Below are 27,009 nucleotides of genomic sequence, written 5' to 3'. Positions count from 1 at the left end.
TTGTCCAATCACTTGACATCAAGAAAGATCATTTTTGTCCTCTAGAAGATGATGAAGAATTCCTTAGTCCTGAAGTGCCCTATCTCAGTGCGATTGGTGCTCTTTTGTATCTTGCAAATTGCACAAGACCTGATATAATTTTTCCAGTCAATTTATTAGCACGGTACAATTCTGCACCAACTCGCAGACATTGGAATGGAATCAAACACAAACTGCGATATCTTCGTGGCACAACTGATATGGGCTTGTTTTATTCGAAGGCACCAAAGTCTCCATTAGTTGGATATGCAGATGCCGGCTATCTTTCTGATTCACATAAAGCTTATTCACAACAGGATATGTGTTTACCTGTGGCGGCACTGCTATATCATGGCGATCAATGAAACAGACAATGATTGTAACTTCTTTAAATCATTCTGAGATACTCGCAATTCATGAGGCAAGCAGGGAATGCATTTGGTTGAGATCAATGATCCAGCATATTCGAACAACATGTAGTCTCTCATCAATAAAAGAAAGCCCAACAGTATTATATGAAGATAATGCGGCATGCATTACACAGATGAAAGAAGGGTATATTAAAAGTGATAGGACCAAGCACATCTCACCAAAATTCTTTTATGCACATGAACTCCAGAAAAAATGTGATATTGATATTCAGAAGATACGTTCATGTGAAAATCTAGCAGATCTATTCACTAAAACGCTTCCAACTACGATATTCAAGAAGTTGGTGCACAACATTAGAATGCGTCAACTAAAGGATCTTCAGGGTTGATCTAATGAGGGGGAGCAAGTGATCAAAGAAGTATTGACATGCTGCACTCTTTTTCCTTCGTCCAGGTTTTGTCCCACTGGATTTTCCTGGCAAGGTTTTAATGAGGCAATTTTACTCTATGTAATACCATTTTCAGATACATAAGAATATTGTACTCTTTTTCCTTCGCTAGGGTTTTATCCCACTGGGTTTTCCTTAGCAAGGTTTTAACGAGGTATATTCTTAATGTAGTATTGTGGACCCCAAGGGGGAGTGTTATATATATTTATGTGTGTGGGGTCCCCAATTATATGTCATCCATGAGGTCATCAATGAGACTTATAAGGGAAGCTACCAAAATGGCGTACAGAGGAAGTTTGTTTTGAAGCCTATAAATAGGCCTTGTACATCCACTAAATGATATAGCTTCTTTTGTCTCTCAATTCTTACACTCTCTTTCGTCTTCTCTCTCTCTTCATATATATATATATATACACACATATATATTTATTATAACTAATAAATAATTACTAATATTCAGATTATAATATAAGCAATGAATTATTAACGATAAGACAATGCCCAAGTCTAAAGAATAAGGAAGGCCTAATTATGGAAAACAGACCAGTTCAAAAACAACAATGGTTTAATTTTTTTAATTTTTATTTTTATTTTTTATGTTTCCAAACAATGGATTAATTAGGATGGAGATATTAATATCTTTGCTGGGCATGAATTGCTTTAGTTGGTGGGCTGCCCATCACATATTACAGGTCTTCTTACATTCTTTATCTGCTACTTGGGTCTCCACACATGTCACGATCTAGTTGGTAACTTCACACCAAAGTGTAAATATAGGGTATTCTTACAACCTTCAACAGGTTATTATAATTCATAACTTCATTACAAGTATTCGTTACTATATCAATAATTAAATCCATGTTAACAAACTTGTATATTAATCTACTCTGGCACATAATTATTTAATGGTTTAAGTTAAAAAGCCATTCATTTTTCTTGAATTATTAAATGATTTGAATATATCAATGGTCAATTTTCTTTCTGATTCGCACCCTCTTCTATCAGGGGAGGGTCGAGACCATATGCCAGTGCTACTAATGCATATAGGATAACGTTGTACTAAATTTTTTATTTTTGGATAACTAGTATTGATTAAGTGTTAAATTGGTATATAAAAATAGATATTATTATATAACGTGTAATGTACTAAATAACGTTTGTTTTAACCACTTTTGGTGTAAAAGTTGGTCGGTTTTACCAACCTTTCCTAAACAAAATAATTGAATATATTTATATTTAATTATTTTGCCCAATTATTTGGATAACTTAGTATTGGTTACGTGTTAAATTGGTATATAAAAAATAGATATTATTGTATAATGTGTAATGTGTTAGATAACGTTTGTTTTAACCAATTTTGATATAGTGGTTGGTCGGTGTTACCACTTGAGTGGAAAGTGGGAAAAATGTTATATTGGCTGATTTGGTAGTGTACGTGTTATATGTTATTGATTTATAAAGGAAATTATTTCAACTAATTAAGTTACAAATTAATTTGGGTTAATGTTTTAACTGTGCATTAAATTCTATAATATGTTTTATGATTTTAATCATATTTATTATTACTGACGCGATCTTATACTTGATTTGTATCCTGTTTAGTACTTGAGCTATTCATATTTATAGCTGAGATGATTTAAATGATTATGTAATTTTATGATTTGCATTTAAATGATGGAACTTACATAAATTGTTCACTTTAATTATTGTTGAACTTATACATGATTATATATATATATATATATATATATATATATATATATATATATTTTGAAGTGAGAGCCATTGTCAGGATATGGCTAAAGGTGTGTTGTAATCATTGAGATAGTTAATAAGTTAGTCTTTTTGATATGTGTGCCATTGTCAGGATATGGCTGTGTGGGTTAATGAGATCATTGAGATATCTATTAAGCTAGTCTCCTTGATATGTGTGCCATTGTCAGGATATGGCTTATGTGTATATATATAGATATATATGTATGGCCCCGATATGAGCTTGAGTCTCCTGATTGGTGGTTAGGACTGAGGTGTGTATTACCAAAGATGAGTAACCAAATATAGGAGATGTGCATGCCCTAGTAGATGTGGTCTGCTAGTCCACCATTGTATGCGTTTTGCTAGCTGGTATTGTCTATCCGGTTGAGTCTGCCCTATATTATGGTGAGCATCTTTGTGTGTATATATTTATTGATTATTTAGCTATTGCATGAGTATAGCTATGGATGTTGTCTGTATCAGGTCTCTAATTGGGTTGTAATAGATTAGAACTTGCTTGTGGGTCTAACCCACCATTGTTTTCAGGTTATCGGATGTTCCAGACCTAGAGTAGCTGTAGTTGCTGATCAGAGACGTTCTTCATCACTCTTCTGGATTGCTACGATATAGGATCATGTTTTTTTATTTTTGTTTCCTGTTTCCAAACCTAGACTTTTAGATGTTTGGATTAATGAGATTTTTTAGGGGTCCTTGAATATTGGATTCTCAAGCTGTACTAGTTAGAGATTTTATTTATTTAAGGATTATTATTCATTAGTTAGTTTTCCTTCAGCTTACTTATTATTCTTATTTGTCCTTCTTGTAATCCGTGCTTGTTTAAATACCTTAATTATTTTTTTGATATCCCGGGTCTTTGGGTGTGGGCCTGGCCAACCTACACGTGGAAATTCGGGGGTATCATAGGACACAATACCTACATGGTATGTTTTTCGAAGTTACCAAAAACAGGATTTCCAAGTTATATTAAAAATATGTTAAGTGGGAACTAGTACCAAATTTGAGAACCAGTTTAAGAACCTTAGATTCGAAGAACACCATTCTGTCTTTTGGAAACCAGTTCCACATTTGGCTACCGATACCACTGTTGTTTTAGATTAAGGTAACTTTGTCCTATTCTGTTTCAAACTTCCTAGTTGGTTTAGAATATTACCAAAAGTCCCATGCATGAGATTTCCTTTATTTTATGAAGGATTAGGTCTTTGAATATTCTATATAAACCCTAATATTAATCTAGGTTTGTAAGACTTTTGTACTACAACTTCATAATTCATAAAAAGCCTTAGAGAGATATTTTTGCAAAAAATCAAAGTTGATTTTTCTGTCATTCTTTTTAGAACATGCACATAAACACAAGAGTGATTTTAGAGTGTTGTTCAAATCCTGATTGTTACCAAAGTCTTACATCTATAACGATCGAAGAAAAACAGATCTACTTCTACATTGAATTCATATATTGAAAAATAGAAGTAAAAACGATCACTCTTTGAAAGGCTCAAAACATTTGAGGAGTATTGTTTTATCTACCTGCAACCCTTCTACAGAGATCAAGAATAAGCATGAGGTTATGTGCTGTTAGACGGAACGTTGCAAAGCCAGAGGATTGTCAGTTATTGGTGTTTAGTAGAACGATAGGGTGTGAGCCTGAGTCAAAGTTCATTGTACTTTATTTCAAACATATTGGATTGGTTTACTTTAGATTGAACAGTTCACGAGGTTTTTCCCGCGTAAAAATTGGTCTATTTTACCAATTGAAGTTTCCTCACTAAAAATCCTAGTGTCATCTCTAACTCAATTACTTTGCTTTATTTTATCTTGCATGTGATTAATTATGTAATTACTAAAAGAAGTAAAGTTAGAAAGACACAGATTTGTTTCTAAAAATACAAAACTTTCTAAATATTCCACTGCGTACAACACACAAATTAGCATCAGAGCCAATCTCTACACATTGAGTTGATCCTTGTGGAAAGTTTTGATTGATTTGAAAATTTTGTTTTCATCATGTCTTATGCGTTAAAAAAAAGAGGTTCTAATCAACATGATCCTTTTATTTGATAGGAACAATTGCAATTGTTGGAAATATAAGATGAGAGCTTATTTGCAAAATTCAGGAGGTAAAACTTGGACTATTGTTGAATCTGGTTATACACCACCTACAGAAGATAAAACTATAGATGGTAAAGAAATAAAAGTTTTGAAAGATGTCTTTGTTTTTACTGCTGTTGAAACTGAGTGTAATGATACTAATGACAAAGCTTTATATGTAATTATTAATTCAGTTATTCCATCTGAATATGTTAGAATTTCTGATTGTAAAACTGTTAAAGACGCTTAGGATATTTTGCAAGTTATTCATGAAAGGACTTTAAAAGTGAAGTTATCCAAAATCCAGATGCTTTTTTTTTTTCCTAGTTGGGTACTCACACACACATGCCTCTACGGAGGCTCGAACCTCTGACCTCTCTTTGAGAAATAGGGGCTTGGTACCACTAGGCGCCTGTTGGTAAAAATATCCAGATGCTTTCTCATAACTTTGGGAATATCGTGATGAAAGAAGATGAATCATTTTCTGATTTTTATTCTAATCTTCTTGAAATTATTTCTGAACTGCGTCATTTAGGTAAAAAAGTTAGTGATAAGAAAATCTGTGAAAAAATCTTAATGTCTTTACCTTAAAGATTTCAAATAAGGGTAGAAACTATCACTGAACATTGGGATTTGTCTATTTCTAAAGTTGATGAAGTTGTAGGTTCATTGAAAAATTTTGAGATACAGAATTTTGATTTCAATCAGAAGGAAAAGAATCTTGTTTTAAAATCAACATAGGTTGAGAATTTTGTCGATGACAATTCAGATGATGATTTTGCTTTTCTGTCAAGGCAATTCAATCAAATTTTGCAAAGACAACAGAGGAGAAGGAATGGTAATGGGGCCAATCCTTAAAATTTTGACAAAAGGTCAAAATTGAGATTTAATGGAAAAAAAGTAGGAGAGTCAGAAGAAATTGAATTCACTTGCTGGAATTGTGGTGGCAAAGGTCATGCATCCAATATTTGTCCTAGTCCTAAGAAAGATCAAAAGGATATGAATAAAGGAAAAGTAATGAGAGTTTCTAATTCTGAAAATTCTACTTCTAGTGATAATGATTCTCCTTATGATGATTGCAATGTTTTTTCTTATGTCGCTTTTCTTGAAAAATGTCCTCATGTTGTTACTTTATCTGACTATGATATTTCAGATAATAAAGACACTGAAGTTCTTGACGAACAAACATAAGAGGTTGAAAATAATGAAGAAAGATTTAAGAAGATGGTCAAAGAAATTATTGAAGTCAAACTAGCTGTCAATAAGTTAGCAAAAGAGGAGAATTAAGATCTAAGAAAACATATTGATAAAGAAAAAAGAAAAGCTTTTGAAAGCGATTCAATCATCACTGAGCTTAACAGGAAGATCATCATTCTTGAAGATAAGGTAAGTAGTGTTAACTCCTTGAAAGAATATCTTGGTTTGAAAATTAATTATCTTGAACTTGAATTAAAATCTACATAAGATAAACTGACGGGATTCACTATGGGTCAAGATTGTTTGAATAAACTGATCAACATGGGTAAGGATGTGAATGATAAAACTATGTTAGGTTTTGTTAAAGGTTCATCTAGTAGTCAAGGTAAAATAGTTTTTGTTAAACCTACTAATAATTCTACGCCAAATCCATGTTTTACTGATGCATTGCATTCTGATATGTCATATGTGCCTAAATTTGTTGCATTGCACTTTTTGTGGTAAGAGTGGACATAGTCATCATTCATATTTTCACAAGAAAAAGAAAGAGTTTTCTAAAATTCATTCTCATAATGTTTATGCTAAGAAAAAGGTGCATTCTAAGAAGAAAAAGAATTTTGTGTCACCTAAGAATTCGAAAGCTGAAAATTTGCCTAAGAAATAGGTTAAATATAAAAAAAAAATTTAGGAAGTGAGATTGTGATGACCATATGGGCGGGTGTGCCGTGGCCAGGTGCGAGACACTGACAGGCTACCATACTAGCGAGTTACGAATGCACAATCCCATATTGCCTGGGAAAGCAAAAAAGTGAAGTGCTTATATGTAGGTGTGTTACTCCAATTGGTATGAGACCTTTTGGGGTAAAGCCCAAAAGCAAAATCGTGCGGGCTCAGACCCAAAGCGGACAATATCATACCATGTGGTGGAGTGGACCATTACAAATGGTATCAGAGCTTGACCCAGCCAGAAGTGTGCCGACGGGGACGTCGGGCCTCCAAGGGGGGTGGATTATGATAACCTTATGAGCGGGTGTGTCGTGGGCGAGTGCGAGACACTGACAGGCTACCACACTGGCTAGCTACGGGTGCACAATCCCACATCGCTTAGGAAAGAGAAAGGTGAAGTGCTTATATATAGGTGTGTCACTCCAATTGGTATGAAGCCTCTTGGGGTAAAACCAAAGAGCAAAATCGTGCGGGTTCAGGCCCAAAGTGGACAATATCATACCATGTGGTGGAGTAGGTCGTTACAGAGAGTGAAAACTATGTGGATCAAAAAGAATGATTTTATCAATTATGTGTCAATTGAGTCCGTGAAACTAGTTTCCAAAAGGAATTTACCTTCAAACTGAGTCCTAGGGTGATTAGTGATCATGGTCTGTGCTTAAATGAAAATTTTGTTTCCATTGGATCACTTGTTAGGGTTTGGTTAAAGTATTGAATTATTGATCATATTCTTCATGATACATGTATGTAAATTCTTTCAGATTGAACTTATGATCTATCTTTAATTACAAATTGAGACACATGATGATTTGATAAAAATAAATTATTGGCTTGTAATCTATATATTGAAAGATAATTTGCATTGATTAGGAGATTTTTAGATTTGAATCTCTTAAGTTCATAGTTTTTGTGCACTAGTTCGTCTCTGAAAAATTTGATTAAAAATCTTTAAATTATTGACTAAGGTATATTGGTCACAAATAGTATAAAGGTTATTATCTGAGAAAAAAAAATAGGAGCCTAAAAAAAATTATTCAGTATAAAAAGAAAAGAAAAATTGAAAAAGTTATTAAATTCTTTGTTGAGGAAAATGCTACCTATTAAGTTTGGGTCGAAAGATCCCATTAGACTTTGAAGAGGAGCTAATTGAGTAAAAAGAAAGGTGGAGATAAGTTGACATGGGTAATTGCTGTCTGCTCTTTAGAGTGAAAGTTATCTTGCTTAGAAAAATTACTAAAAAAAATAATCTTATAAACTGTTTGATTGCTTCTCTTCTATTTTTTTCTTCGCTCTGATCATTATTAAATGCTTTGTCAATTTGTTCCAAAAAGGGGGAGAACAATGGTTAATTAAGGGGAGAAAATTGGATAATTTATTCAGGGGAAGTTTTTATAACTTGTTTTATTAAACTTTCATTGGTAGTTTTGCTTAATCCATGTGTAGGAAATCAGGTAAAATTTTGTCCAAGAGAATAAGAGAACAGAGAAGAAAAATTCCATATTATCCTTTATCAAAATTGTAATTTCCTTTTCTACTTGGGTAGATTACGTAATTGTTTTTAGGGTTTTGTCACGAAATTGCCAAGAGGGGAGATTGTGAGATATTATTTTTGTAATTAGCAAATTTCGATGTCAAAACAAGTCTTGATTGAGTTTTAATTTCAAGTTACCATATCAAGATCGAGATCTAATGCTGAATTAGAAGGTTGTTCGAAGATGGTAAATTGAGATCATCAAAACAGGAAAGAACAACACTTTTAGGAAGGTGTTTTCCACTTTGGACACAATACCTACATGGTATGTTGTTCGAAGTTACAAAAAACAGGATTTCCAAGTTATATCAGAAACCTATCAAGTGGGAACCGGTACCACATTTGGGAACTGGTTCAAGAACCTTAGATTCGAAGAATACCATTGTGTCATTTGGGAACTGGTTCCACATTTGGCTACCGATACCGCTGCTGTTTTAGATTAAGGCAACTTTGTCCTATTATGTTTCAAACTTCGTAGTTGGTTTAGAATATTACCAATAGTCCTATGCACGAGATTTCCTTTATTTTATGAAAGATTAGGTCTTTGAATATTCTATATAAACCCTGATATTAATCTGGGTTTATATAGCTTTTGCACTACAACTTCATAATTCATAAAAGCCTTAGAGAGATATTTTTGCAAAAAATCAAAGTTAATTTTTCTGTCATTCTTTTTAGAACATACACATAAACACAAGAGTAATTTTAGAGTGTTGTTCAAATCCTGAATATGATTAAAGTTTTGCATCTACAACAATCAGAGAAAAGCAGATATACTTTTACATCGAATTCAGATATTGAAGAACAGAAGTAAGAGCGATCACACCTTGAAAGGGTCAAAGAATTCGAGGAGTGTTGTTTGATCTACCTGTAACCCTTCTACAGAGATCAAGAATAAGCCTGAGGTTAAGTGCTATTTGACGGGACGTCATAAAGCCAAAAGATTGTCAGCTATTGGTGTTTGGTAGAAGTATAGGGTGTGAGTCTGAGCCAAAATTCAGTGTACTTTGTTTCAAATATAGTAGATCGGTTTACTTTGGACTGCGTAGTCTATGAGGTTTTTCCCATGCAAATAATTGGTCTATTTTACCAATTGGAGTTTCCTTTCTAAAATCCTGGTGTTATCTCTAACTCTATTACTTTGCTTTATTTTATCTTCCATATGATTAATTATTTAATTAATAAAATAAGTAAAGTTAGAAAGACACAGATCTGTTTCTAAAAATACAAAACTTTCTAAATATTCTGTTACGTACTACTCACATTGTTGATATAATTCAAATGGTTGTATAGTTGTTTCCATCACTGAAAGTGATTGGGAGGACACAAGACGAAGAGGCAAAGGCAGTTGCAATAGTGCAAGTGGTTGCAGGATTGGTGCTGCTGGAGGAAGCATTTGTCAAGTGTAGCAGAGGGAAGGCTTTCTTTGGTGGCTATAATATTGAGTACCTTGACATAGCATTCAGGTGCTCCTTGCCGTGGCTAAGGTTGACGGAGAAGAGGATAGGCTTGCAGCTCCATGACGAGACAAGGACGCCGTATCTTATGGGATAGGCGGAGAGGTTTTGCTCTGATGATGTAGTGAAGGATGCCATTGTTCAAGAGACTGAGAAGTGTTAGGGATAATTAACTCCTTCCAACCCATTCAACGGTCAGTTGTTGTTGAGAATTAAATCCCCCATTCATCACACCTAGTGTGTGATACCCCCAGATCTCCAGATGCGGGTTGGCCAGGCCCATGCCAGATCACTCGAGGATATCAAACCAATTAGCAAGGATCTAACGATCTCTGATGGTCATCTGGATTATCAAATAGATATCAAAATTTGAGACAAAATCATTATGTCCCTTCCCCTGCATGTCCGGTACCACCATCGTTATCTGCTCCCATTGCTTAATTTGAAACAGTAGGATGTCAGAGATTGATCACACACTTATGTCCCCAACTAAACCGTATTCCCATTCCAGACTAATTAACAAAAACGAAACACATAAAGCACACACAATCACACACACACACACAAAAAAAAAAAAAAATTTACGTAAAACAGTGTTCCTCCTGATAAAGAAAATCTTCTTCAGGAATCCACTTTACGTTATTGGTTCACAATCATTTTTTTTTTTTTTTTTTTCCCAATTTCGGAGGTAATCAACCAATCTCGAAACATAAGCTCAAATCATAGCTTAAAACAAAATCCATTTGCCTCAGCAAATTACAAAGGCTTAACCCCCATCCTCCTTATTCACGAAATGCAAACTATTTAATGTAGCTCTAAGAAAGCAACTTAGACTGTCACAACCTAATCCCCATATTCCTCGGACTGTGATATAAAATTATTGCTGCGTTCCAAAAAAACTCCATCCGATCCTAAACTCCTGAAGAGTTCTCCTTATCTACTTCTTTTAAGGTAATATGAAAGGTTAACTATATGTAGGTTGATCCACACCAAGTCTACAAGTATCATTCACTATACTATTAGCGAACAAAATCACCCTCACGCGATCCTTGATTTCCAAGATTCAATACCCTCTTTCTTGAGTATGTTGAAATCTCCTCCATTAGAAACCTATTCGGACTCCTATTCCTCGGTTGTCTCCTTTATGAGAACAACTAAAATCATGCTGGTCCCTTTATGCAGTGACCAAAAATGCACTCCTATATCCCTCATTAGCTTATACTTCTAAAAGTAGCACCAACCAGAACTAAACCTTCAATCCCAAGTTCTGCTTCTAACAGAGAACTCGATAACGTACTCCTTTACTCCTTCGGGTCTGATTCGCTGTCGCCTTAGACCCCATCCTCCTTCTAGTGTCAACCATTCCATAGTTATGAAATATAATTGACATTAGTTGCTCCTCCTAACGAACCGTAAAAGAGTACAATGAATCCTAATATGGCTCTAAGTTTTTAAGAGACGCAACGCGGAAGACTTCTAACGAAAGACACTCCTAAGGACACTAGAACCTGGACTACTCTGATACCAACTATGATACCCCCAGATCTCCGGATGCGGGTTGGCCAGGCCCACGCCAGATCACTCGAGGATATCAAACCAATTAGCAATAAATGAACACAGAATACAATTAAGTTAAAACAGAAATAAATAAAACGCTGAGAGAGCTAAAACGATAACCCAAAAACTTTTATTGTTAAACAAAAACATCTAATACAAATCATCCTCTATCTTATACAACTCGAGAATCCATCTCTTGTGGACCCCTAATCAAAATCCAAACCAAAACACAAATACTAAAAGAACATCCAAAGTTAAATCATGGAGAGAAGTCCTACATCATCGGAAGAGTGAGTAAAAGTCTCTGCTCAGCACAATCAAGTCTACGACTGGAACTGTCGAACACCTGAAAAATAGAAGTGGGTCAGACCCACAAACAAGTTCTATCCTACTACAATCCGAACAGAGACTCGATACGCATGTACATCCTAACCAATTCAACAATAACTAAATAGTCCGTAGATATATATATAATCACACTACAGGACTCTCACTGGACTACAGGCCCGTCTCAACCTGACTAGTAGGCACCATGCAAAATGCACCTGAGGTGGGCATGACTACCTAGGCCTAGCAGGGTACACATCCAACCATCATAGCCAGCTATGCATCCCAATGCATATACGCTCCCTGGCCAACGACTCTGAGACTCAGGCTCATAACGTGGCACTATAAAAATATAATTAAATTCCATTCCAAAATCCATAGTAGTGCCGCTCAACTATATGTTGCCTTGACACTACAAATAAAATAGGATTAAAATTTTAGTTAATCCATTCCTTAATTCCAGAGTAGGTAGGACTTAGCGTTTTTGAGCTAATCCCCCTAGTATGAAACCGTCCCATACCGGTGCATACAATCTATCCATCAATGATGCACATTCATTAAAACATAAAAACATCCAGAGTCCGACATAATAGCAATCAGATATAAACAAGATTCTATTATGCATACAGTACATGATTAAAATCATGAAACATCCATTTAAATTGCTAAAATAATGATATCCAATTTAAACTATCCACTTCCATAAAATTTACAGAACATAAATTTATACAGTCCACCAATTAACGTCCATAGCATGGTATAATGAATATTAGAATCATAAACTGCACATTATACTAGAATTCCCAACCGATTCTTCCATACTAGCTCGTTTGAATTTCTAAAACAAAAGCTAGTAAATAAATCCTCCTATATCCTTGATGGCATGCAAAGTCATATTTAAATTTCATGTCATCAATTTCAATCTTTAACTATAAATCCTGAGAATAACATAATGGTACATAGAAAATATAAGCTGATCACATTATATGAATTCCAAAAATACTTCCATACCAGTCCGTTTAGTTTGCTAAATTAGAACTAGTAACTAAAACTTCTACAACTCCCGACAGCATGCAATTTAATATCTAAAGTTCATGAAATCTATAACCACATCCTAAACCAACGTTCCTTGGACTTAAATATGTTATATACATTATTGTCATAAATTCCCAAAAACTAATTTTCATACCAAACTATTTAGTTTGCTAGAACAGAACTAAAGAAAAAATTTAAACCTTCCTCCATCCTTGACAGCACACCTATTAATATCTAAAGAAATCATGATGTCCACTTCCAAAGCTTAAACCAATAATTTTAAGTCTTTAATGTGTTTTATACTTCATTTAAAAACCCTCATTAAAGTCCAGAATTTCCTTTTAGCCCTAGAGAAACAAAAATCCTCCAATTTAAAGTAGAGGAGGCTCCACTTGGGTAGAGGGGGCTCCAATTTAAAGTAGAGGAGGCTCCACTTAGGTAGAGGGGGCTCCAATTTTAAGTAGAGGAGGCTCCACTCTTCTCAGCCTCTATCTTCCTTCTCCATCGTGTTCCAGACCCTCTGTCTTCCATGGTTAATGTTCATACTGGATAATTCTAAGTCCCAGTGTGTTCCAGAACTTTAAAATTCATCATTCATTAACCGACATCAATTAACACAAGAATTAAGCATGAAAGACTTAAAACCAACAATTACCGTTTCAAGAACATATACTGTTTTAATCTATTCTATCATGCAAACCAGATTAATTCTAGTGTTTCCCATTGTGTTCTAGAACTAATTAAATTCTTTGTCCATCAATTAACATCAATTAAATTATGAATTGCGTAGGAAAGAATTTAAAACAAGCAATAATAGATTTGTAAAGCATACTGTTTAAACATCTCAGACATGAAAAATAGATTAATTCTAATCTTTATTTAATCCTGGAATTGTGTTAGAGATGCAAAGAACACAAGTCAAAGAGGGAGAGTTAGGAATAGAACTTGCCTTTGAGGTTTCGGTTCAAAACCTCAGCGTCGTCTTCCTAAAGTTTCAAGCGATTCCTACTGTTCCCGACTCCTCTGTTGCCCTTGGTTCCAACCACGAACAACACTCCTTCCGTCACATCCTGGTCCGACCTTTAATCCACAGTCGAAGCATTAACCAGTTCTCTCTGTTTTCTCTCAAGTCCCTCTCTGTTTTCCTTACAATTCTCACTGTTACGTCTCTCTGTCTATACGTAAGTAGGGTTTGTGATTTCTAACCCTAAGTCGATGTCTAATGACATATTTATAGGCTTAAGGAAAACCTAATTCCCCTATCTTAAGAAGAGACTAAGTCGGCTAACCATGAAGAAACTAAAACCCTAAAAGCAAAATAATGCAAAAGAAAACAATAAAACAATTAAATCAAATTTCCACGTAACATATATTTAAGCCAGAAAAATAATTAAAACAAAATACTCAATTAAATAATTAAATAAACAAATACTATAATTAACTCAATTCAATTAAATACCATTAAAACAAATAAACAAGTAGCCAAATAAACACATAAAAATGAAAAAAAAGTACAATAGAACCATAAAATAAATTTCCTAGACTATCCTTTTAAAATTAGGGGTATTACATAGTGGAAGCATCATCTCATCACAGCAACACAAGTATATATGGAGATAACAATCACAAACATTCATGCACAATACAATATTTTACATGGTTCACCCAACTCTAGGGTTATGTCTATGGAAGAGAGAAATTCCACTATTATGAATCAAGAAAGAGAATATACAACCACATGTCAAAACCACACTCACTCACTCATCATATTTTTTGAGGCTACATGTATACACTCGGGAATTATATATACTCTCCCCTCTCTCACAACACTCACCCTTAAACCCCTTACATCTTTTCTCTTTTCTCTCTCTCTCCCAACCTCTCATACCCATTTCTATTTATAGAGTTTTCAAACCTAATTTCTTATTAGACAAGTATTCCCAAACTTGCCTACAAGGAGTTACCATAATGATCACAACTCTAAAATAGAAATATAATGGGATACAATTTCCTCCACAAAATTTTGCTTTCCAAAATGAAAAGGAAACTAATTTTCTGCACATAAATTTTGAGCCACAAACCCAACAATCTCCACCTTGGCTCAAAATTCAATCTTCACGTGCTTCTCCATAGCTCTACCTCGAATAAAGATCTCATCATAGCTTCACCTCAATTAAAAATTTCTCCACCTCGAACAAAAGTACTATAATAAACTTGAAAAACACTCTAACAAGAAGCTCAATAAAATAGCTAGGTTATCTCATGTCAGGGCAAACTCCTACTTCAGATTAAAATTTCCTACAATCCAAACACTTGGTCGTTGCCTTGACGTGAAAGATGATGTTTTCTTTTTTTTTTTTTAATTTATTTTTTAATGCTTTTTTCTTCATATGTAACTGCTAATGGCAAGACCAAGTTGTTCTGTAATTACCAAAATTGAATCAAAATAAAACAAGATAACAATATTGTCATAGACATAACAAACATGAACATAGGTGAATAAAGCTAGAAAAAATAACTTACCTGAAAAAAAAAAAAAAAAAAAAAAAAAAAAAAAAAAAAAAAAAAACTAGACATTTGACCGCAGATTTTCTTATGTATTCAAACTCGTTAGTTTTTACCCATTACACAAAATAAAAGAAAACTATTTGAAATTTAATACCTCGAAATCCCAGATGAATATATTTATTTTTTGACAACGAAAAATAAGAAAAAAGAAAAATGATAAATATCATAAAAGTTTTTTATGATCTCTTTATCGTAAAAAACGTGGCAGCGCGCAGCTTTGTTTACCAAGTTTTTCCATTTTTTTTTTTCTCTTTTTATTTTCTTCTTTGAGCCAATGTTGAAGAGAGAGGGCAAATAGAGACTTATTTAGGAAACGCATATAGAGCTGTGTTTGGGAGAAAGTAAATATGATAGGCATATTCGTAGACTAATTTAATTCAACTAAACCGATTTTGGCACCACCCAGCTCAGCCTCCCCACTCCCAATGCCGCCATAATGACGCCGTGGTACGCCGCAATGGACTGCACCACCCGTTCAATCGTCTATGATGTCGACAATAACAACTACCGGCCTCTAACCATTTCATGATATAATTGAAATGGTTACGGTGGTTTCCATCACTAAGTGAGATTTAGAAGGGACAAGAAGAGGAGACAGAGCAAGTGGTTGCAGAACTGGTGATGCTGGAGGAAGCATTCTGCATTTGTCAAGTGTAGCAAGGGAAGGCTTTCTTTGGATATAACATTTGAGATTCTTGGGTTGGCTGACGATATCAAAGAATTGAGGAACATTTAATTACAGTTTAAACTACAAAATGTCAGTTGAACCTCAGGATCATAGTTGTCATCTATTTAGGATAATTATTTTGTTCAGCATATATATATATATATATATATATATATATTAATCATGACTTGATTTGAGCAATTTTGACTTGATTCTTATTGTACTTATCAACTGATATTATTCATTTAAGGGCATATCTGGCTGATTTGGTGCCTTGAAATCTCCGTGAATGCAATGGTCCTTTTCTTTGCCTTTGCTTATGTTCGGCCAAGTCACATATGACACACCTACCATCCTAAATCAAGCCAACCAACACTCATATATATATATATATATATATATATATATATATATATTTATATATATAGTAAGAGCTCTTGTTTCAGCCGCCCAAACAACCTATGCTCTGTTTTTTAGCAATTTAAGCCTCCATTGCTTGAGAATTGGACATGGCGACGAGCAATGTAAAGCTCTTAGGAGCGTTGCCAAGCTCATTTACATTACAGGTTCAACTCGCTCTCAACATAAATTCTGTCAAGTATGAATACTAGAACTTAAGTTCCAAAAGTGAGCTCCTCCTTAAACCTTACTCTGTGCACAACACAATACCAGTTCTTATCCATGGTGATAAACCCATATGTGAATCTTTCACAATATACATCGACTAGGTATGGAGCTCAGGTCCCTCCATCCTCCCTTCTGATACCTATGATCACGCCGTCACCCTTTTCTGGACATCCTATATTTGACCAGAAGGTATGATTCCTTTACTTTGTACAATTAGAACTTCTTGAAATCATAAAGACTTGGTGATCATTTATTAGGAAGTGATTGAAGCTAAATAATTTTTTTTATTTTCATAAATAATTGTTTCATTATTTATACAAATTTTTATATAAAAATTATGTTTTGTGTGTAGGAGTATTTGTGACTAAATACTCATACATGATTAATTACAATGGTTATGTAGTTCTTTCCACCACTGGAAGTGATCGGGGCGACACAAGACGAAAAGGAAAGGACAGTGGCAATAAAGCAAGTGGTTGTAATATTGGTGCTACTGGAGGAAGCATTTGTCAAGTGTAGCGAAGGAAAGGCTTTCTTTGGTGGGGATAATATTGGGTACCTTGACATTACATTCGGGTGCTCCTTACCATGGCTGAGGATGACGGAAAAGAGGAGAGGTGTGCAACTGCTGTGAGATATATATTTTATATTTAGCTAATTTCATTGTCAAAACAAGTCTGATCGAGTTATAATTTTTCGATTCAAAGTTTCAAAGATTGAAGATTGGATTCGGATTTGAAGAAGTACAAGTGTTCACGATATACTACACTCTGAAATGATGAGAACAATGCTTTAGGAAGATTGAGAGGTAATGAGAACATATTGGGAGAGTTTTGGAGGTTTTTAAAGAAGATTTTACATTATGTCCATTTTGAACTGGTTCCCAAAATCCTGAACTATTTCAACATCAGCGGAATTGAAAAAATTCAAGATTGGCCATCTTGAACTGGTTCCTAAATTCCTGAACCAGTTAAAGAGTCAAAGAGGTCCTTCGGATTAACTTCTAGCCATCTTGAACTGGTTCCCAAATTCCTGAATCGGTTCAAGACTCCTGATAGGTTATGGTAACTTACCTTTCTTGCTTTGTTTGATTCCTTTTTGGACTAGACTTCTTTCCAAGTCCTATGCACGAAATTTTCTATATATTCAGAGGGATTAGGACTTTCCAAACTCTATATAAACCTTGTTAGTCTTCTAAGTTTATTCATGACTTTAGGGAAAATTAATTCTATATTTTGAGAAAGCCTTTTAGAGAGAGAATTTTCAGAAAATCAAATTTAATTGTTCTAAATTTATTTATGAGAGCATACGCATATATTCATGAGTGATTTAGTAGTGTTGTTCTCTATCTCATCGGAATTGGAGCTATATTGAAGATTCAGAGATTTCGTATAAAGAGCAGGATTTAATTCTTTTACACCGAGTTCAGATCTTGAAGAACAGAAGTAAAAACAATCACACTTTGAAAGGGTTAGAGCATTTGAGGAGTGTTGTCGGATCTACCTGCTACTCTTCTACAAATATCAAGCATAAGCTTGAGGTCAAGTTGCTGTTGGATGGGGAGTTGCAAAGCCAAATGATTGTCAGCAATTGGTGTTTGGTAGAATGATAAGGTGTGAGCTAGAGTCAAAGTTCTGTGTACTTTGTTTCAAACATAGTGAATCGGTTTACTTTGGACTGAATAGTCTACGAGGTTTTTTTCCATATAAACAGTTGATGTATTTTATTAACTGGGGTTTCCTTGCTAAAAATCCTGGTGCAATCTTTCTAAACTTAATTTGCTTTACTTTTCAGTATTTATATTTATGATTGTGGATGTTTAATTGATCATACAATTTAATCAATCATAAATTAAGAAAGTTGACCTAATAATCAGATCTAGGTTATTAAAGGAGTTAATCACAATTAAAATTAGCTAACTGATTTCGCACCCCGCGTAACTCTATTTTCACAATTTGGTATCAGAGCGGGATACTCGATATACAGAGTAGATCATATTTGTTGATTTATTATTGATTTTTGCATCATGTCTCAAAATTCACCTTTTGTTAATGTGTTGCCTTTACCTCTTGTTTTTGATTCTGTCACAAGCATGCAAATTAAGTGGTCCAAGTTTAAAAAGGATTTTGAAAATTTGTTAGAGAAATTGAATCTTGCGGAACTTGATAGAGATATTTATAAGTTAGAAATTTATATCTCTAATAAAAATTTAGAAGAAATTGGCCATAAGAATTTGAATCTTCTTCATAAAATTGATTTTCTATAAAAGAAGCTTAAGAAGGTAAATTTGTTTAATAAATCACTGGAATTGAAAATTGATAATTTGAGTAATGAATTTGTTAAATCAAAACTGTCTTTTCAGAAAATTGATATTGACACTTGCAAAATTGATAAGTTGAAATGAGTGGTTGAAAATATTAGGAGTAACAAAGATTTGACATCAACTTCAAAGGATCTGTATTTTCAAAAATCTAAAGATATTTTTGTGAAAGTTGAAACCAAACCTTGTGTTATTTCTAGTTCTACCAAACTTATTTCAACATGTCATTTTTGTGGTGAAAAAGGACATATCAAATATAAGTGTCAGAAAAGAAAAATTAAACTAGGGAAGAAATTGAAAAATGTAGAGAGTTCAAATTTGAGGAAGAAGAGGATTAGGATTGTTAAGCCTTGTGACACTTTGCGTAGAACAATAGGGAAATCATTGCATGATGAATCTAAAATTATTTGGGTAAAGAAAGAGAATTTTAAATGCCTTGCTATGCACACAACACTTAGAGCACTTGGTCCATGCGGTTGTGTGATACCCCTCGGATCCGAGACACGGGTTGATCAGGCCCAGGCCCAAACCCGAGGGAATATCAAACAATTAAGTATTTTAAAACGAATACAGATGACAAAAAGAAACAATAAAGATAGAATAAAGTTGAAAGAAATAATAATAATAAAACCCTCCATGTAAAACTGAAAATTGAAAATCCAATCCTCCAAAACTTCAAGGTTACAACTTGGGAATCCACTGATGGACCCCTAACCAAAAGTTCAACTGAAACTGAAAACTGAAAATAGATAATGCTAGAAACATCGAGAGAAGTCCTACGTAAACAGATGAATGTGAGACTGTCCTCGACAAGCACGATCAAGCTCTAAGGCTGGAACCGTCCTGTACCTGAAAAGAATAATGAAGGAGTGGGTCAGACCCACGAGCAAGTTCTAATCTAACTGCAATCCATACAGTGACCCGATACGCAGATACACCGTAGACACCTCACAATATCTATCTAGTCCATACGTATAAATATATCTACACTAAGGGACATTCACTAGTCTATAATAGGGGTCTCAACCTGAATAGAAGGTAACATGCGAATACGCACCCAAAGGTGGGCATGAGTACCTAGACCTAATAGGGTACACCTCAACCTATTATAACCAGCTACGCATCCACTGCATATACGCACCCTAACCAACGAGTCTGAGACTTAAGCTTAACTCGTGGTACCATAAACATATATATAAAGTCCGTCCAAATCTAGGGTATGCAATTCAATTATTTATTAAACTGACATACAACAACCAACTAGTTAGTCACTCAACTTATTCAGTTGATATGACTTAACTACCATCCGTTAATCCAGGAAGTCATCCAACTTGGTTACAGCTGATCTGACTTAGTCACAATTAGGATTCGATATCTTTCAATCCATTCCATTAATCTATTAGGTTAGGTTTATGCATTTTGAGCTAAACCGTCCTTAGTATGTCACCGTCCCATACCGGTATATACAGTCATCCATATCCATGTAAATTACAACATATATAACAGTTCAATAATTTACAGACCCAAAAACCACCACCCAAATAATTGCAAAAAAAATATTTCAAGCTTCAGCAATTTAAATCGAAGCATTTAACCATATAGTTGCAGGAGACGATTTAATAAATCAACAACTAACATCCAGAGCATGCATAGACCAAATTTAATATGTTAGGGACTCCATCATGCATGTGAATAGGTTAAATAATCCTATTATTATCCAATAAATTGCTAAGACAATTTCAGAAGACTGTTTAATATTTCAGCAATTTAAATCCAAACATTAACCATATAGTTGTAGGAAACGATTTAATAATTCCGTAACTAGCCTCCTAAGCATGCATAGATCAAAATTAATAATTAAATGACCTTATCATGCACTTGAATGCATTCTAAAACAAGTTTTATAAACACATTATATTCCATCAAATTGCTGAAATTTAATTCAACAATTAATTTATCTTTCATTTGTTAACAACATAGGGAATGTCTTAATTTTTACCCTGTTTGTCCCGACAATTTAGAATTAAACCCTAATTAATTTAAAATCCTAATAACACCCAAATTCAGCCTTCTAAACTCTCTGTGGAACCCCAGACCCAACAGATTTAAAACCCATGCTCCAATAGTAAGCACAGTACGTAGAAAATTTTAAAAAAAATTAAAACAAATCATAAAATAAAAAGGGAGCCTGCTCCAAATTTTGGAGCAGGCTCTTTTCAGCCTAGAGCCGGCTCTAGGACTCCTTAGAGCCGGCTCTACTTGTTGTGGGAGCCGGCTCCCACTTCTATGGAGCCGGCTCTCACCTCCTTTGAGAGCCTTCAGTCCCCGGTGCTTCGTTTCAGCTTTTGTGCTTCGTCACTGGGTTACTCCTACCACTCTGTGGGTTTTTAGAACAAATCAAGAAGCCTTAATTAAGCCTAGAATCATCTCCGAGATTTGTTTACAATATTGGAAACTGTTACAGAGTTTAAACTAAACCATTGAACTAGCATGCTTGAAGAGCAGCACTGTAAGCAATTTGCAATATCAGTTATGATCCAACCCATCTGTTTCTCTTCACCCCTGCACCTAGGAGTCTCATATCATCCCAATAACATCTCCATGATCCGTTTACAGAAGATAAAAACAAGTATGATAATTAAAACTACAACAGAGTTTAACATGCTTTACTGAATAGAACTGAAACAAACACGCACAACCTGTAAACATATTTGATTTTCAAGCAACCAGATCATCAACAGAGCATATAGTAAACACGTAAGTTTCAATTATTAATTAGTTCATCCCTAGAGATAATCTAAGTGCACAGAACACGAGCCAAGGGAAGAAGGAAGATAAGAACTTGCCTTTGAGTTACAGACTTGAAGTTCTAAATTCCCAGTTTCTGTAGTCTTCCTTGAACTGCTCTGCCAATTCCCCAGTTTCACGCTCTGTTTCTTAGCAGCCCTTGGTGATACAGACGTAGCTTTATGTTTTCTAAAACCCTAAACCCCAGTATGTACATATATATATAGGCTTTAATTTACCAAACCCTATTCCAACTCTGACTATAAGTCGGCCAACGATAAATCCTAAAACCCTAAATTTAAATAAATAAAATAATTACACCGTGAAAAATTAAACATTTAAATTAAACCAAATAAGTTAAATAAATTAAATAAGTCAATTTAAAACAACCCATTAAAAAAATAAGAAACAAAATAAAATTCATAATTAAACAATTAAACACGTCAACAATAAATGCCTATTAAATACATGTCACATAGGTAAACAATTAAATAAAATAATTAGACCAAATAATCACGCAAAAATACAATGAAAATAATAAATAAATGCCGAGACTATCCTTTTAAAATTAGGGGTATTACATTCTTCCCTCCTAACGAAAGGAATTCCGTCCTTGGAATTCGCCTTTACCTTCTTCCAATATTTTAGGAAATTGCGAGTGAATGACGTCCTCCCTTTCCCAAGTGGACTCAGCCTCATTGTGATGACTCCACTGCACACGAACTAAAGGGATAACCTTATTGCGAAGGATTTGATCCTGACGGTCAATAATATGACATGGTGGCTCCAAATAAGTTGCATCCGGCTGCAACTCAATCTCCCCAACATCGATATGCTGATACCGATCCTTATCGCGCAGAAATTTTCGTAACATGGAAACATGAAATACGTTGTGAACGCGATCCAAGTTATCCGGAAGTGCCAACCGATAAGCCACAGTTCCCACTTGATCCATAATCATGAATGGACCGACAAACCGTGGAGACAACTTCCCTTTCTTGCCAAAGCGCATAACACCCTTCATAGGAGATACTTTGAGAAGAACCTGATCCCTAACCCGAAATTCCAAAGCACGAGTGCGACGATCAGCATAGCTCTTCTGCCTACTTTGGGCAGTACGCATGCGATCTCGAATAAGAGTAATCTTTTCAGAGGTATCCTTGATGAACTCAGGACCTAAGAATCGATTCTCTCCAACCTCCATCCAACAAACAGGTGATCGACACGGTCGACCGTATAACGCCTCAAAAGGTGTCATCCCAATAGTCTTTTGGAAACTATTGTTATAAGCAAACTCCACAAGTGGCAAATATTCCTCCCAGTGGCCCTTGAAATCCAGAACACACGACCGAAGCATATCTTTCATAATCTGATTCACCCTCTCAGTCTGTCCGTCAGTCTGAGGATGATAAGCAGTACTAAGGTGTAACTCCGTACCTAAAGCCTGCTGAAAACTCTTCCAAAATCCAGATACAAAGCTCGAATCCCTGTCCGATATAATAGACAATGGAATGCCATGTAGCTTCACAATCTCTGAAATGTAAAGCCTCGCCAACTGCTCCGAACTGTAGTCAGTGCAAATAGGCAAGAAATGAGCTGACTTGGTCAACTTATCCACAATAACCCATATGGAATTATACCCCTTGAAAGAATTTCGCAACCCTTCCACAAAATCCATAGATATGTTCTCCCATTTCCACTCCAGAATTGGTTGTGACTGTAAAGCTCCTGGTGGCCTCTGATGATCAACCTTAACCATCTGACAAGTACTATACTGAGAAACAAAAAGAGCAATGTCCCTCTTCATACCTACCCACCAAAACTGCCGCTTCATATCTTTATACATCTTATTGCCTCCTGGATGAACAGAGAACTCAGAGTGGTGAGTCTCAGTCATCACATCCTTCCTCAAATTATCAGCAGAACGTACCACTAACCGTCCCTTGTACCTTAAACCTCCATCAACCCTAACATAGTAGAATGGAACCTCTCCAGAAGCTATCTCTGCAACCTTGTCCATACACTGCTGATCCGTGAGTTGCGCTTGTAAAACCTTGCGAATGATGGAAGGTGTAACCACCATGCAAGCCATAAAAGCATCCGATAACTCATCCACACTCTTCAAAGCATTCCACTCAGTAATGAATAGAGCAGAAAGACTACCAACAGGTCGGCGACTGAGTGCATCCGCCACCACATTCGCTTTCCCTGGATGGTATTATATAGAAAAATGATAGTCTTTTACAAACTCCAACCATCTACGCTGTCTCATATTCAGCTCCCGCTGAGTGAACAAGTACTGTAGACTCTTGTGATCACTGAATAATCTGAAGGACTCACCCAACAGATAATGCCTCCAAATACGCAAGGCAAAGACCACTACTGCCAACTCCAAATCATGTGTTGTATAATTAAGCTCATGAGGCTTAAGTTTCCGAGATCCATAAGAAATTGGTCGCTCCTCTTGCATCAATACACATCCAAGACCCTGCAACGAAGCATCCGTGTAAACAAGATACTCTATCCCGCTCTGCGGAGTAGCCAGAACTGGTGCAGAAGTTAGCTTCCTTTTCAGCTCATCAAAAGCTCGCTGACAGTGTTCATCCCACACGAACTGTACACCCTTCTTGGTCAGATGAGTGAGTGGTCCTGCTATCTTGGAGAACCCCTGGATGAATCTCCTGTAATATCCTGCCAGACCGAGAAAACTCCGAATCTCGGTAGGTGATGTAGGCTGTCCCCACTCAACCACAGTTGAAACCTTGGCCGGATCCACTGCTATCCCCTTTTCTGACACCACGTGACCCAGAAACTTCACCTCCCACTGCCAAAATTCACACTTCTCGAACTTGGCATATAACTGGTGCTCAGGAAGCGTCTACAAGACTATTCGAAGATGTCTAGCATGATCGTCCTCCGACCGAGAATAGATCAAGATGTCATCAATAAAGACAATAACAAACTGATCCAAATAAGCCCGAAAGACTCTATTCATTAAGTCCATGAATACTGCAGGTGCATTAGTCATCCCAAACGGCATAACACGAAACTCATAAGAACCATATCTCGTGAGAAATGCTGTCTTAGGAACATCCTGCTCCCTAACCCTCAGCTGATGATACCCAGAACGCAGATCAATCTTGGAGTTGTATGTGGCTCCCCTTAACTGATCAAACAAGTCATCAATCCTGGGCAAAGGATACTTGTTACGAATCGTAACCTTGTTCAACTCCCTGTAATCTATACACAGACGAAGCGAACCATCATTCTTCTTCACAAATAGAACCGGTGCTCCCCAAGGTGATATACTCCTACGAATAAAACCCTGACTGAGTAACTGCTGAATCTGATCCCTCAGCTCTCTCATCTCCACCGGTGCCATCCTATAGGGTGCCCTAGCAATAGGCGCAGTGCCTGGAGCTAAGTCTATCACAAAATCACTCTCTCGACTTGGTGGCAACCCTGGAATCTCCTGAAATACATCCGGGAAATCCTGTACAATCGATATGTTATCCAATGGCACAGTAATCCCCTCCTCATTTTCCTCCTCCACATGGAACAAATAGGTGCTACCGCCCCCTTTAGAACGTGGCATAACTACTACATACATATCCTGACCAGGTATGGTAAAAATAATAGATCTATCAAAACAATCAACTTGGGCATGGTAGTGAGACAACCAATCCATCCCAAGTATCACATCATAAGTGTGCATGTCCAGGACCAGTAGATTGGCTAGAAATCTGAGTCTGCTAATATCTAGTGTCACAGGCCCATCACTCTCATGTATAATAGCTGTATCACCCAATGGTGTAGAAATACCCTGAGGTCTAGTGCATACCCTCGTCCTCATCCCAGATAAAGCAACAAAAGTCCTAGCTACAAATGAGTGTGTAGCACCTGTATCAAATAAAACACGTCTATGCAAACCATGAATAGGAAACTTACCCTCAATAGTCTGAGGTGCCTGAACATCCTGTGGCATGGGGTTATACACCCTGCCATAGTGCAACTGCTGTGGTGCCTGTCCCTGAGTCTGCGGCAGTGCCGGTAAAGCCAGATGTGTCTGTCCCAAAATCCGTGGAACCTGTGGAGCTGGTAGAGGCACTGGTGCCCTCTGTCCCTGCTGCACATACTGTCTCTGTCCCTGTCCCTGTCCTGCTTTAGGACACTGCCTTGTGGTATGACCATACTCTCCACAAGTGTAACAACTACCCTGGAAAGTACCAAATGGCCTCCTCTGTCGGTTAGCCTGTGGCTGACCTTGTCTTGCCTGTGGTCCCCCATTCTGTTGCCTCTGAATAGGTGCCCCATTCCGATGAGCATCTGAACCACCCTTGTGCTTCTTCCAAGGCTGTTGCCCCTGGAACTTGCCTTTGTCATTCCGCCGGTGACCATTGCCGTTCCTCTTTTCAGCTGACTGATTAGTAAAGTCTTTATCACCCCGCTTCTCACCACGAGCCTGTCTGATGTCCACAGTCAACTGATACTATTGTAGAGCGGCGTCTACCACCTGAGCATAGGTAGTATAGGCTGGACTACCTGTAATAGCTTTCTTAATAGACCACATCAGTCCCTTGACGAAACTGTTACGCTTCTTCTCCTCTGTATCCACCTCCTCCGGTGCAAAGAGAGACAAGCGTGTGAACTGCTGCTCATACTCCGCCACTGTCATGTTTCCCTGCTGCAGATTTAGAAACTCGGTCTTCATAGCTGCCCTGACTGTATAGGGAAAATATTTCTCATCAAAGCGAGCACTGAACTCATCGTAAGACAATGCCATCCTCTCCTCTGAGGTGGTAACTGACTCCCACCACTGTAGTGCATCCCCAACTAGCTTGAAAGTAGCAAGCATCTACTTCTGAACCTCCGTGCACTGAACCAAACGAAGATGACGCTCAATGTCCTGTTTCCACTGGTGAGCTGCTTTCGCATCGGTTGAGCCTGAGAACACAGGTGGACTCCCCTTTGTGAAAAAGCTTCTAGCCTTTCCCTAAGAATCCGTCTGAACCACAGGTGCTAGTACAGGTGCCTGCTAAACCTGTGGTTGGTTCCGGAGTGCAGCTGTACCCCAGCCTCTATAGCCCGAGCAACAAGGTCATTGAGGTGTGGAGGAATCTCTGGACCTCTGACCCGACCCTAAGTCTGTTGAACTTCCTCCTGCTCCTCCTGAAACCCTGGCATTTGCTGCTCTTCTTCCATTTGCCGACGTTGTAGACGTTCCTGCTGTCTACGTGCCGCTCTCCTCGGTCGACTGTTCATGTTCTGTCCTCTTCCAGTGTTAACCATGCTGTTAACATAGAAAGACAGACATCAGTACGAGTTTAAACGAACCGTAAAAGAATTCAACGAATCCTAAACATAAGCTCTATATAAAAAAAAAACGCTACGCGGAAGTCTTAATATGAAACGTCCTAGAGACACTTGAACCTGGAGTGCTCTGATACCAACTGTAATACCCCTCGGATCCGAGACACGGGTTGATCAGGCCCAGGCCCAAATCCGAGGGAA

At 36.5% G+C, this 27,009-nt stretch overlaps 2 protein-coding genes across 2 annotated transcripts; both read left to right on the top strand.

Moving 5' to 3' along the window:
- Positions 1 to 4,700: 4,700 nt before the first annotated feature.
- On the top strand, positions 4,701 to 9,707 carry LOC132304814 (glutathione S-transferase U17-like). Its single transcript, XM_059802527.1, has 2 exons — positions 4,701 to 4,877; positions 9,447 to 9,707. Exons 1-2 carry the CDS (start codon positions 4,701 to 4,703, stop codon positions 9,705 to 9,707), a joined length of 438 nt encoding a protein of 145 aa, XP_059658510.1.
- Positions 9,708 to 16,273: 6,566 nt separating this feature from the next.
- On the top strand, positions 16,274 to 17,025 carry LOC132304813 (glutathione S-transferase U17-like). The gene is made up of 3 exons (XM_059802526.1): positions 16,274 to 16,362; positions 16,493 to 16,580; positions 16,795 to 17,025. Exons 1-3 carry the CDS (start codon positions 16,274 to 16,276, stop codon positions 17,023 to 17,025), a joined length of 408 nt encoding a protein of 135 aa, XP_059658509.1.
- Positions 17,026 to 27,009: the final 9,984 nt, after the last annotated feature.

The sequence above is a fragment of the Cornus florida genome, unplaced genomic scaffold, assembly GCF_030987335.1.
Source record: "Cornus florida cultivar Cherokee Brave unplaced genomic scaffold, ASM3098733v1 CherokeeBrave_3.0.0_Hap2_Chr04, whole genome shotgun sequence".
NCBI classification, from domain to species: Eukaryota; Viridiplantae; Streptophyta; class Magnoliopsida; order Cornales; family Cornaceae; genus Cornus; species Cornus florida.
This window is presented reverse-complemented; position numbering and strand designations above follow the sequence as displayed.

Bases quoted from the DNA above. Each gene is read 5' to 3' on its own strand.
- LOC132304814 (XM_059802527.1), top strand. From the start codon at position 4,701: ATGAGAGCTTATTTGCAAAATTCAGGAGGTAAAACTTGGACTATTGTT. The intron at 4,878-9,446 runs GTAATTATTAAT...ATGGTTGTATAG, and splicing joins CTAATGACAAAGCTTTATAT to TTGTTTCCATCACTGAAAGT.
- LOC132304813 (XM_059802526.1), top strand. From the start codon at position 16,274: ATGGCGACGAGCAATGTAAAGCTCTTAGGAGCGTTGCCAAGCTCATTT. The intron at 16,363-16,492 runs GTATGAATACTA...TACATCGACTAG, and splicing joins CTCAACATAAATTCTGTCAA to GTATGGAGCTCAGGTCCCTC. The intron at 16,581-16,794 runs GTATGATTCCTT...ATGGTTATGTAG, and splicing joins ATCCTATATTTGACCAGAAG to TTCTTTCCACCACTGGAAGT.